The sequence below is a fragment of the Piliocolobus tephrosceles genome, chromosome 9 (genome assembly GCF_002776525.5).
Source record: "Piliocolobus tephrosceles isolate RC106 chromosome 9, ASM277652v3, whole genome shotgun sequence".
Classification (NCBI taxonomy): Eukaryota; Metazoa; Chordata; class Mammalia; order Primates; family Cercopithecidae; genus Piliocolobus; species Piliocolobus tephrosceles.
In genome coordinates, this window is record NC_045442.1 from 105,119,876 (window position 1) to 105,133,866 (window position 13,991).

Consider the following 13,991-nt stretch of genomic DNA (forward strand, 5'->3'; position numbering starts at 1 on the left):
CCCTAAGATTTGAGGGAAATGATAGCTATAGCTTCCTTAGAAAGGTTGGTCACCTCTGTCCTTACTTCTGCTCGCCAACTGGCTCAAAAGAACATTCTCTTGCTAAAGCATCAGATTTACAAAGAAGCTTGTGCTCTGGGAGATCACCTCATTGGCTTCTAATTATGATGATCTGGAGGGGAGGTGACCACCCAGACACATTTTTAGAGACTGTGTGTGATTCGCAGGTGATGTGGATCTGTACACAGGCATGTCTATGGGGCTGCTATCTTATTAGTCACACTCAGTTTTGACTAGTAGATCAAGGTGGCCCCATTGTGAGCTTATACCCTAAATAAGTGTCAAATAAAAGGAATGATGTGTACCAGGTTAAGTTTAACATGAAAAGAGATCCAAGAATGATCTTCAGTGACATATGTGACCATCAGTACTGAGTATGTCTTCAGTCATTTTCATCAATCTGTGGACAATAGTGATTTCTATGATTTGTGGATCATGAAGAGTGAATGAAAGTATGTAATGGAAAGAGGTGATCTGAGGCACAATGACAAGGGTTTGACACCTGCTTCTATTTATGCAAATTACTTTCTCATCCTGAGCCATGATTTGCTCAGGTGCAATGATGAAATCCTCTCTTGGTAGAATTGATATCAGAAATGTAGCTGTGGCATGTGAGGTGGCTTACATATCATTTTTTGGGCTATCCTCAAAAAGGGTAGCCCTTCCTATCCTCCCATCCTCCTACCTAATGTCATACTCTCCTCAGATCTCCCTCCTTACCTCCAGTGGCATTTTGAAATCTTCAAACAAAATTCAAGTCAATCCCTTTTTTTCTTTTCTTTTGTGTGTGTGTTTGTGTGTGTGTGTGTGTGTGTGTGTGTGTGTTTGAGACGGAGTCTCATCTTGTCACCCTGAAGTGCGGTGGCGTGATCTCAGCTCACTGCAACCTTTGCTTCCCAGGTTCAAGCGATTCTCCTGCCTCAGCCTCCCAAGTAACTGGGATTACAGGCGCCACCATCACGCCCTGCTAATTTTTGTATTTTTAGTAAGATGGAGTCTCACCATGTTGGCCAGGCTGATCTCAAACTCCTGACCTCAGGTGATCTGCCCGCTTCAGCCTCCCAAAGTGCTGGGATTACAGGCATGAACCACTGCACCTGGCTAACTCACTTTATTTCTTAAAATAAATATATGTATGTAGAGAAATCTCAAAATTTTACAAGTAGCAGTCTAGGATCTAGACTGTCTCAAGGCTGTGGATCCTTGAGTGTTGCTCTGGCACTTTGGGAGGAAGGGCACGTCCCTCTTAAGGAAATCACTGGCCCCGATTCTGCTCTCCCTGCTGCCTCCGTCTCACCTGCTGGCTGGGCTCAGATCCTTCTAACGACAGTGTCATCTGTGAGGGGCTCACCGGAGCCATGCACGGTGCACACTACCCTTCCCACGTATCATCTTGCTTCATCCTCCCCACAACTACAGGAGCTGGGTATCATCATCCCCATTTTACAGATGAGGAGGAGATGAAGGGTCACACCCTGGGAGGTGGCAGAGCAGGGCCTGTCACCATTTCATCAATTCCAAAGCTCATGAACTTTATCACTAACCTAGAGAACAGTAAGTCTGTTCAGTCACTTTTGACCTGGCACTGGGAACAAAGGAGAATCCGTCATCTGGTGTGGATGAGATTTCAGAAGCCCTTTCCCATCCCTTTCTTCCCCAGTACAAAGGACGCTTGCTGAGAGTAGGCACTGGGTATGTTCTGCCCACTGCTCTCTCCCCCCTGCCAGAAGCAATGCCTGGCACCTGCAGCACTAAAGGAAGGAAGGAATAAAGGAAGCATCTCTCTGCACAATGGCTGAGTTGTGTCTCACCATCTCACGCCTTTGCCTCTCTGAGTGCAATGGGAATATCCCCAGGAGAGGCAATGGAGAGGTCTTACCTAGCGCTTACATCTCAGCATGGCTTTCGGGTTCTTTCCTGAGAGGAGGTTTGGATAGACTGGGTAGAGAAGAAAATAACACGGGAATGATGAGGGCACTACGGTGAGAAGGAGGCAGGAATGCAGCAGCAGAGCAGGGGTGCTGAAGGTAAATGGATTTATCCCACATTTCACTCACTGTCAATTCTGACTAAGGGGGAGCAATACATTTTGTGGAAGTCATCTGTTTCCAAATTGCCCAAACAGCCCTGTTTCCAAACAGGTCACTGTTTAAAAGACATTTTTAAAGGAGGTCTATTTTTGAAACTAAAAGCCTCTCCAATAATGATATGTGAAAGTCATATTTCTGGCCTGGCGCAGTGGCTCACGCCTGTAATTCCAGCACTTTGAGAGGCCGAGGCAGGGGGATCACCTGTGGTCAAAAGTTCTAACCCAGTCTGGCCAACATGGTGAAACCCCGTCTTTACTAAAAATACAAAACTTAGCCGGGTGTGGTGGCGGATGCCTGTAATCCCAGCTACTTGGGAGACTGAGGCAGGAGCATCGCTTGATCCCGGGAGGCGGAGGTTGCAATGAGTTGGGATTGTGCCATTGCACTCCAGCCTGGATGACAAGAGCGAGACTCCATCTCAAAAAAAAGAAAAAAGAAAAGAAAGCCATCTTTCTAAAGACGTGGTGGCCTGTAGGCCCCTGTAGGCCCAGCTACTTGGGAGGCTGAGGCAGGAGGATTGTTTGAGCCCAGGAGTTTGAAGCTTCAGTGAGCCACGATCGTGCCACTGTACTTCAGCCTGGGTAACAGGGTGAAATCCTGTCTCTAAAATAAAATAATAAACTAAAATAAAGCATTTTTGAGTATTACCTCCCCACAGAAGTGGGTCGAAGTCACAAGGGGCCTCGACAGAACATTGGCAACTGGTTCCGGGGGATGTGGGCGTGGGCCAGGCTTGGTGTGTGAAGAGTGGAGTGAATTAGTTATGGTGATTTGCCTAAAGATCCACTGTCTGTTGTGATTATGAAGAATATTTTTCCTAGATGAGGTTATGCTGTTTCGTGGAAGCTATTTCTGGAAGAGCTTGTGCCACACAAGAAGTAAGAGGAATTTGGAATTGAGCTCATGGTTTAGGCTTTCAAAGGATTCAGAGCTGGAGATGTGAATTATTGAGCTGGGATCTTCGTTTACTTCTAAACCTACTTTCAAGAGAGAACGTAAAACTCATCAAGTTAATTTTTGCCAAACCTTTGTATGACTGAAGATTTGGGGAAGGGGGTGAGATTCCAGCAAAGGATGTGTTGAACCAAAGGATCTTTAAGATCACTTTCAATTCTGAGATTTTGAGATTCTATATTTTAGAGAAAGGTAATCTTGGAACTCTTAAACGCTTGCCACAGAAAGACTAGTTGTTTAATTTAGTCTTATTCAAGTTTTACAAGAAAACAGTTGATTCAAACAACCAGAAAAATGTAATAGGTTGCCCTCCTCATCAGCTAAGTAAAGCTCTAGTCTGTGTTGGTGGTTAGAAAAGAGATGGGTAGCTTTGGTGCGGTGCAACAGAGAGAGAGTGAAGGGTCATTTAGAAAACAAAATGACTCTTCCCTTCACGAATATGTGAATCTTTCTGGTTGGATGCAGAAGGCCACAGAGTCTCGCAATGTCGTTCCCATCCCTATGGCTCTAAACATGCCAAGTTACAAACTCAGCGCTCAGATTCGAAGAAGGGATAGTAAGGTGACCTGGTTCAGTAGATCAGGAAATTAGCACGAGAATAACCAACGTGGGGCCAGGTGTGGTGGCTCACGCCTGTAATCCCAGAACTTTGGAAGGCCAAGGCGGGTGGATCACCTGAGGTCAGGAGTTTGAGATCAGCCTGGTCAACAGTGAAACCCCATCTCTACTAAAAATACAAAAAATTAGCCAGGCGTGGTGGCGGCACGCACCTGTAGTCCCAGTTACTCAGGAGGCTGAGGCACAAGAATCGCTTGAACCAGGGAGATGGAGATTGCAGTGAGCCAAGATGGCACCACTGCACTCCAGCCTGGGTAACAGAGAGAGACTCCATCTTAAAAAAGAATAACCAACATGAGGAAAATGGGATTTGAGAAAGGATGCTACAAGTGAATTTAGAGCAGCTAGCCAGAGAGAGACATTCAGGACATACAACCCAGTAGTTGAAAGAGCGGTGTTGGGCTGGCCACTATGCTAATCTCTTCAGTGATAGTGTCTAATTGGACCTTTCCAACAGTCCTATGAGAGGAGCATTAATATGACTTTCCTTTCCCAGATCAGAAAACTGAGGCATAGCCAGATTAAGTAACTTGTCCAGGGTCACACAGGTAGTACATGATAAAACCAAATATTTCAGCCTATGTTTGTCTGAATCCAGAGCCTATCCTTAGATTACACATCAAAGGAATTAATTTTCAATTCAATAAAATACACTGAATGCAAAAAAAGTTTATAAAGAGTAGTGCTGGTATTATTGAGAAATTATTGAGGCTTCGAATCTGGCTCTGCCATTGACTGGCTGTGACACCCTGGGCAAAGTATGCCCCACCTCTGGGGCTTGGTGTTTTCATCTGTAAAACAAGGTGGGGCTTTTTTGTCTTTTTTTTTTTTTTTTTTTTGTGATGGAGCCTCACTCATTCTGTCGCCCAGACTGGAGGGCAGTGGTGTGATCTCAGTTTACTGCAACCTCCGCCTTCTGGGTTCCAGTGATTCTCCTGCCTCAGCCTCCCAAGTAGCTGCGATTACAGGCATCCACCAACACACCTGGCTAATTTTTGTATTTTCAGTAGAGATAGGCTTTCACCATGTTGGCCAGGCTGGTCTCAAACTCCTGACCTCAAGTAATCCTCCTGCCTCAGCCTCCCAAACTGCTGGGATTACAGGCATGAGCCACTCCACCCGGCCAAGGTTGTTGTTTTTTAAAGTTGGTTGATATTTATGCAGAGCTCTCTGTGTCCCAGGCACTGAGGCACACGTTCTATAAGGCTCTCATTTGATTTTCCAGGAGTCTTGGGCCTTGGAAACCTCTCAAAATGCGTGAAGAGAGAACACCCGAAACAGCGTCTGTCTTGACCCATGGCCTCCCTCTCCTCACTGAGTCAACACAGCAGCCCCTCCATTATCCTTTCTCCCTGCCACCCAAGCAATTGAGGAAAGAAGCCTCCTTGCCAAGATTGATGCTGTCTAGCCGGAGAAAAGGCATTTGAGAAATTACTTGGTAATTTTCTTTCTTCTGCCTCTGGAGATCTATTTCTGGAGCTGGTAGAGACAGTGTGATTGTAAAATCTGAAAAGACCAAGAAAGTATGTGGCCTGGCCTGAAGCCAGAAGGAAGCTACACTAAATGATGAATTGAAAATAATGTCTGAGGTCTAGAGCCCAGAAGGAACTCGCGATGGGAATCGTGTTACCTCTTAACCTGCAGCTTCAAAGGCAGGACTCACTTTTAAGAGCTTACCTGTGCAGGATGGTTAGGGTCAAGTGTTCAAGAAGATGCAGGATGGCTTTAAATGAGCTCTGAAAACCCCCTCCAGCCCAGCCCTATGAGATGATGAGAATGTTTTTCGGTAGAAAGAGAATCACAAATTAGCATCAGTTTCACATTAAGCAAATAGCTCCTGGTGGAAATTTGATCAGGGAAGGTATAAGATGTTAAGTCAACTGATGAGTTGCTGTATATAAAGCTCTGTTGCTGAATCTTTTAATCTGGCTTCTACAGTCCTAGTTGGTGCATGGAGCTCACCGGTCTTGGACCCAGTAAACCCAGTTTGATCCTGGCTCTACCCATGTAGCTAATTTCAGCCTCTTCATTTGTAAAATGCTAATAACAATCTCTTGTCCCATAAGGTTGCTGTGAGAATCAAAGTTCTATGTATTTGAAAGTGTTTTGGAAACTGTCAAATAGTAGTCAGATAATATAAGGTATTTATATATTAGAAAAACAATTCATTTGTCAAAAATGATGAGGCAATGATAACCCAAATGATAGGCCAAAGTTAGAACCTACTGGTATTTTAGGAGAGCTTCACAATTCAAATGATCCTTCATAACTGTACGCATAGAGACACAAGAAGGAGAAGGGAGAGTCAAGTGGTTGTTATACGGCCGAATTGTGTTTCTTTCTCAGAAATGAGGAAGTAGCCTAGACGTGGTGGCTCATGCCTGTAATCCCAGCACTTTGGGAGGTGGAGGTGGATGGATCACCTGACGTCAGAAGTTTAATACCTGCGTGACCAACATGATGAAACCCTGTCTCTACTAAAAATACAAAAATTAGCCAGGCATGGTGGCACGTGCCTGTAGTCCCAGCTACTCTACTCCAGAGGCTGAAGCAGGAGGAATCACTTGAACCTCAGAGATGTAGGTTGCAGTGAGGCAAAATTGCACCAGTGCACTCCAGAGATCGTGCCACAGCACTCCAGCCTGGATGACAGGGCTGAACTCCGACAAGAAAAAAAAAAAAATGAAAGAAAGAAAGCAATTTTTATTTTTAGATCCTCAGACCACATGGCCAGATCTTTCTGGGCAAGTCTCAAGTCAATTTATGTAAAGCATGAGGCTGAGAAGCTCATGCCCAAACCAGAGACGCCTGGCAGAGAGTACAGAGTGACTTGCTGCTAGACCAGACTCATTTTAACTTGTGGAAACAGCTTGGAAGCCAAAAGAAAAAGATGCCCAATAAAAGATCATCTGGACTTTTTGAGGCTGTGAATGCAGTAACACGTAACTATTTAGGGGTCCAAACCCATTTCAGGAAAATAGTAATTGAGTAGAAAAGTAGATCATGTTTTTCTATCCTTGGAGAAGCTGAGGAATTAAAGTTATCTCCTGGTGAGGCACTAGGTAGGGTGGGCTGAATAACGGATACTCTCTGCCACAAAATCGTATCCTCATCTTCAACACTGTGAATATGTTACTTTACATGGTAAAAGGGAATTGGCAGATGTGATTAGATTAAGGATCTTGAGATGGGGGATTATCCTGGATTATCTGAGTAGATCCAAGAAAGGGAGGCGGGAGAGCCACAGATGGAAAGAGATGTGGTGGTGGAAGAAGGGGTCAGAGAGAGAGAGAGACAGACATCTAAAGATGTTATGCTGCTGGTTCTGAAGATGAACCAAAAAATGTAGGTGGCCTCTAGAAACTGTAAACGGCAAGGACATGGATTCTCCCAGAGAGCCTCCAGGAAGAATGCAGCCCTGCTTTTCCCATTTTAGATTTCTGACACCCAGAACTATAAGGTAATAAATTCATATTGTTGTAAGCCACAAAGTTTGTGATCATCGGTTCCAGCAGCAATAGAAAGGTAAGATACAAAGTAACTTTAGGCTGTCGTCTTTGCTCGATGTGACCCCTATATGTTGAAGAAGGACATATAACAAAATAATAAAACCCCAAAACATGACTGAAAACAAGATGCTTTGATAATCTGTTAACACGGAATTGCTAGTTTCCTTTAATTTCGTGGCCACTGTTGTGGTAATGAACTGTATCCACAGGTTTCCAATCTGTTTCCTTGTCATGGACACATACAGGCACACACAGAGACAGACACACACACAGACACACACACCTCACTTAAAATAAGACAGAAAAATTTCATGGTGGATCTGCATCTGAGACCCACCACGGTTCCCTACGCCTCTTGAGTGACATTTCCTTGCAGGAGTCTTCCTCTAGCCCCTTCCTCCCTCCCTGTTTCCTAGTTCCCTGGCCATCAGAGGGCTTCCTGATCGTCTCTGAGGCAGCCATATTCCAGAACCCAGGTTACTGTGAGGCAGAGATCATGAAGGAACAGTCTTATGTTTTTGTTTTTGTTTTTTTGAGAATAGAGTGTTGCTCTGTTCTCTCACTGCAACCCTCTGCCTCCCGGTTTCAAGCGATTCTCCTACCTCAGCCTCCCGAGTAGCTGGGATTACAGGTGCCCGCCACCTTGCCTGGCTATTGTTTTGTATTTTTAGTGGAGATGAGGTTTCACCCTGTTGGTCAGGCTGGTCTCCAATTCTTGACCTCAAATGATCTGCCTGCCTTGGCCTCCCAAAGTGCTGGGATTACAGGCATGAGTCACCGTGCCTGGCCCAGTGCTATTTCTTTATGGTAACAAAACCTCTGGTCAAGTCAGCTAAAGATGGATGTTAAATGGTTCAGGCTGGGTATGATGGTGGTTCACGCCTGTAATCTAAACATTTTAGGAGGCTGGGGTGGGAGGATCACTTGAGGCCAGTAGTTTGAGACCAACCTAGCCAACACTGCAAGACCGTGTCTCTATGAAAGACAGAAAAATCAGTGAGCCATGGTGATACACATCTGGAGTCCCAGCTATCCAGGAGGCTGATGTGGGAGGATCGCTTGAACCTGGGAAGTTGAGGCTGCAGTGAGCTGTGATTGTACCACTGCACTACAGTCTGGGTGACATAGCGAGACTGTCTCAAAAAAAAGAAAAAAAAAAAAAAAGGCTCAAGGCACCATGAGGGCAGAATATCTATCAGATCAGTGGGCTGAGTTTTTAAACAAAAATCTGTGTCAAAGGCTACTCTGGAGTTTTGCTTACATGGCCCTAGCATCAATGGTCCAAATGAGCTCACAGTCACTCTGCCTTCCCTCCTCCTCCCCTTCCCTTAACGTGCAACTTGATTCCACAGAAGAGAAGCATAGGAACTAGAGCTAAAAACATTTTCCTTTATCTTTTTTTTCTTTCTTTCTTTTCTTTTCTTTCTTTCCTTTTTTTTTTTTTTTTTAGACAGGGTCTTGCTCTTTCATCCAGGCTGGAGTATAGTGGTGCAATTACGGCTCACTGCAGTCTCGACTTCCCGAGCTCAATTAACTCTCCTACCTCAGCATCCAGGGATCATAGGTTTGTGCTACCACACCTGGCTAATTTTTGTTTAAATTGTCTGTGAAGATGGGATCTCACTGTATTGCCCAGGCTGCTCCTTTACCTTTGAGGGTTTTCCTGAATTTCAAAGAGTCAAGGAGGACACCCCATAGTACCACTCAGCTTTCTCCCCCATTCTCTCCCAAGGTGTCTTCCAGAAAGAGGGCTTCTGGGGATAATGCATTTCCAGCCACCATTCCTTCAACTAGGGCTTTATGGAATATAACCTTAAACTTGGAAGGAACAGAAACACATACATGCTCAGACGTGAAGGCAATGAGCCTGGGAACAGCAGCCATTCCTTTCTCCTTGACTTCCGGGAACATCTTAAAGCGTGCGATCATCATGGCATACATGTTAGATATGGCGCCACCTAAAGGGCACAGCAACACACAGTTATTTTATTTATTATTAACCTCGTTTCACATGCAAGCAACATTCCTTATTTCCATTGACCTGAGTCCTCCTTGGACTCAGAAGAAAACCCTATTGACTATCTTTAAACTGAATCCTCAGACTCAAAGGCGCTACCCCAGAGGGCACACTGGGACAGGACAGGGGCCACCACCACACCCCCTCTCAGTCACTAACTGGAACTGCAGTGGATTCTACTCTTGTTGGAAGCCCTTTGAAGAGGGTTTTTAATTCAAAAGCAAAAGGGTTGCCTCCATCCCAGCTTGTGAACGTGGTCATTCCGCATGAGTTCTGTAAAATCCTGCTTATATCCTAATGGAGAAACCTTTTTTCATTTCAACTCATTCAGTGCCTTGCACTTGGATTAAGATAAATCAGTTGTTACTGGTGTAAGCTGTTAACATTTTTTTTTTTTTTTTCTTGAGACAGGGTCTCACTCTGTCACCCAGGCTGGAGTGCAATGGCATGATCTCCACTTACTGCCACCTCCATCTCCTGGGTTCAAGCGATTCTCCTGCCTCAGCCTCCCAAGAAGCTGGGACCACAGGCATGCGCCATCACGCTCGGCTAATTTTTTGTGTATTTTTAGTAGAGACGGGTTTTCACCACGTTGGCCAGGCTGGTCTCAAACTCCTGACCTCAAATGATCCAGCCGCCTCGGCCTCCCAAAGTGCTGGGATTACAAGTGTCAGCTACCACGCCTGGCCTCATCAACAAATTTTAGTGAGCAGCAGTCCCCAACTTTTTTGGCAGCAGTGATGCGTTTCGTGGAAGACAATTTTTCCACCTATGGAGGGTCGGGGGCGGGTGGGGGTGGGGTGGAGAATGGTTTTGGGATGAAACTGTTCCACCTCAGAGCATTGGGCATTAATTAGATTCTCGTAAGGAGCATGCAACCTAGATCCCTTGCATGCGCAGTTCACAGTAGGATTCATGCTCCTATGAGAATCTCATGCGGCCGCTGATGTGACAGAAGGCGGAGCTCAGGCGGTAATGCTCACTCGCCCCTTGCTTACCTCCTGCTCTGTGGCCTGGTTCCTAATAGTCCACAGACCTGTACGGATCCACCATCAAGGGGTTGGGGACCTCTGTCATAAAGGATATATCTCCAACTTTATCTTATCATACTCATCCCTTCATTCCCTCTAAACTAGTTCTTTCCTCTCAAAGACATTGAAATAGAATTGTATTCGCTAACAAAACTCATTTCATAATTATAGAAAAACTTACAACTAAGAGAATTTTCAGTCCATATTGTGTTACTTTTTCTGTGTCATCCAAAGGTTGTCAGGGATTCCACACCATAAGATTTGTGTCTTATAAAGTAGAGTCTCACTTGAAAAGCAAAGAAAACCCAGGGCTCTTGGGAAGTTTAGGATGTTTGCAATTCAGGAAAGACAGATTGCTATGAATGCAAATTAATATGCTGGCATGGAAGACATGAGGCCATGGGGCAGAGTGAAGGTAGCCTCTCCTTCCTGCCCAAGGGGAACACCCCAAGCCCTGCTGTCACATGAGTGTTGTGAGTTACTCTCCTTCCTGGTGGCTGAGGAGCAGGAGGGCTCCATGTCAAGCTGAATGGCCCAGGCAGGGGTATGACCTTTGCCTCTTGAGCCCTGGGCTCTGACTCAAGCAGGCCGCCTGGCACACAGCACTCATCACCCAGATCCATGCCTCTGTCCTCAGCCAAAATAAGGGCGATTCCTTCCTTTCTGGACTCCAGAGACACAGGAGAAGCAGAATCCAGGTCACGCCTGCTCTGAGCAGACACCCGGCCTGAAAGGCAGACTGTAAGATGCTGGAAGTGGGGTCTGCTTCGAAAGGAAATTCCATCCTAGTTCATGGTTTTGGCACTTACTGACATTTTGGGCAACATAATTGTGGTGAGGGCTGACTTGGGCATTGTAAAGGGTTGAGCAGCATCCCTGGTTTCTACTCACTAGATGCCGGTAGCACCCCCTCCCCCAGACAATCAAAAATATCTATAGATATTGCCAAATGTCCCTTTGGGAGAGCAAAATGACCTTGTTTGAGAATTTAGTTGTTCTTAAAGAGGCTGGAGAAGGAAGGAGGGGAGAAGAGAAAGGGGAAGACGTATCCAAAGAAAGTGCTCTTCACAGGCATTTCTTCTGAGGCTTCCAGCCCTGCCCTCCCACACCTCACTCTGCAGCTCAGCTGTCCTCTGGCTAAAGGCTCAGCAGCCCTGAGTGAGAGAAAGAGGCTTCTGGGCCTCTGGGCAGAGAAGACCGTTTTAGAGGCATGAGGACAAATGCGTGAGCCCTACCTGCTCTTATTTCCTATGAATCCTCTAAGAAAGGATGTAAAAGCAAGTGCTACTTTGGGTGACTGAGGTGGGCAGATCACCTGAGGTCAGGAATTCAAGACCAGCCTGGCCAACATGGTGAAACCCCATCTCTACTAAACATACAAAAATTGGCTGGGCGCGGTGGTGCGTACCTGTAATCCCAGCTACTCTAGAGGCTAAGGCACAAGAATTGCTTGAACCCGGGAGGTGGAGGTTGCAGTGAGCTGAGATCGTGCCACTGCCCTCCAGCCTGGGCCACAGAGTGAGACTCTGTGTCAAAAAAATAAAAAATAAAATACATGAATAAAAGCAAGAGGTGAAACATTATGAAAACCCTGTTAGCTAAGAAAAGGTCTGTGACTAAGCCAAGCTTTCTTTCCTAGCCACTCCTTAGTCTTTGTGCTTTGTGACCTGCTGAGCAGTAGGGAGTGCTCCATGTTTCTCTGGTTCCCAGTGTAGGTGATATCACAAAAGCAGATTTCTTCTAGGAGTCCTAAAGGACTTTCCACGAAGCATGAAGCCTTTGGGTATTATCGATGGAGGTATGAGGCAGTATGTTTTAAGTCACAGACCTAACTCTTCACACTGAGTCCCAGGGAATGACACTTTTAGATCCCAGACACATAAGATGTGTGGCTTTCTCTATCCCCACCCCTTAAATTGTAAGACCCTTTACTGCAGGAGCAAGGCTGGATGCTCCCGGGAATAGCATCCATAGCCAATAAGGTTGTGATGAGCCATTTCTCCTCTGTGATGTCTTGTTGAAAGCAGAGCAGAAACAGGTTGCAATGACCTTTTCTGCTGTCTCTTCCCAACTTTGCAATGTCTGCATTGCACTGTAGTGTGACATCTATGACTTGAGCCTATAATTCCCATGCTCAAGCTGAAGTCTTCTCCATGTGAAAATCCCCCATCATCAATGAGGGTGGAGGGTAAGCTCTAAGCCTAGCAGGACTGTCGAAGAGAATTCTTTCTCTGGGTGTGTGTTTTCTGGGGCATGTAGGTTTTTCAGACCAGCCAGGTAAATTAGGCCCAGCTCTTAGTCAAATTAGTCAAATTTTCGGGTCAACAGGTACAGTTGTTCTCTCCCTCCTCCTGGGGACCATTAAAACTTATGGCACGGGAATAAATTCAGCATAAAATAAATGCAAATAAAAGAAAAAAATAGAGCCCAGCATGTTCTTGGTTCATCTCAGGGACAGATCAATCCTATACCCACCACACAAGGGTGGGAAGAAGAAAGGTAGAAATGACGTGGATCTCTGTACCCCACCTCATTCCTCATGAAAAATGTTTTCAAGGCATCAGGCAATGATGACAAAGCTCCCTCAACAGGCATGGTTTTCCAGAGGAAAAGTAAGTACTAAGTGCCCTACAAAATAAAGGCTAGCTTAAAATTCATCACAGCTGGTGTTCAATGACTTTTTAAAAGGCTAATTTTCCCTTCCATTTAACTAACACCTTTTCCTTCAGCACCTGAAAAATTGTGCTATATATTTAAACACAAAAAATAAAATAGCAGATCAGAGCTTGCAGGCAAACATACTTAAGCCCTGGTCTTGGGGTCACTCTTGCTTACTTATTTCTTCTTTCCACTTTTTCTTTTCTCCCCCACCCCCGCCTCATCATCTGCTTGTCACTGTAGATTTGCTGAAGAGAGATCACAACCACTTGGCCTTTGCTCTGTCTGACACAACGACAGGTATTGCTCTGGCCTCTCTCTCAGGTGGGTCCTTTCTCAGTGGACTAATAAATCCCGTTCCTGCCACTGATTAGCTGATGGTCTGCACATCGGGTTTCTTTTCCATGGGTCAGTGACTTTCTTTCCATTGCCTTCCTAACTTCTATTTCTTTTCTTCATCAAACCAAGGTCTCACACACAACCGTAAACCAAGGGCATAGCTTTTTGTTTCAGGTTGATTCTCTTGGCTGGAAGAGGTGTAAATAATGGAGCTTAGAATGCAATGGCTGGTGATAAAAGGCAGGATGGAAAAGACTGAATGGCATGATAAAGAAGAGAAGGGATGAGAAAGCTCTTGAAGAAATCATCACCCTCTTTTTTTGCTCTAAGAAATTCTCTCCCAAGGCATGCTCTGTCCTCCTTGAAATTAGTGTAAATCCATTTTGCTGCTTGTTATTTCAAAGATAGAGTGGTCCATATGCTCTATGGAGTAGATCTACCTTGCTATGCACCCTTGAACAGCAAATGCTTTATTAAATGAGGCTACCCATTTCCTTTCACTAATTCTGGGAAGAGCATCAGAGAGTGAATTTCCTTATTAGGAATCTTGATTCCTTTATTCCACATTATCCGTACATCCTGCTTGTAGGATCACAGTAGAAGCATTGGGTAAGTACCATCTCTGATTATGCTCGCTTTGCACACAAATAACTGCTGGTCAAGCGTGGGTTACTTAGCTTGGAGGCATGTTCAATGGTCATGTGCACTTAATCAC

At 45.2% G+C, this 13,991-nt stretch overlaps 1 protein-coding gene across 1 annotated transcript in view; it reads right to left on the reverse strand.

The window, feature by feature from the left end:
• GAD2 (glutamate decarboxylase 2) overlaps nt 1–13,991 on the reverse strand; it is an 89,071-nt gene that overhangs the window by 66,570 nt on the left and 8,510 nt on the right. Inside the window, exon 7 of the mRNA XM_023194847.1 lies at nt 9,074–9,189. Within this exon, the coding sequence (XP_023050615.1) occupies nt 9,074–9,189 (116 nt within the window). The remainder of the gene's footprint in view (nt 1–9,073; nt 9,190–13,991) is intronic.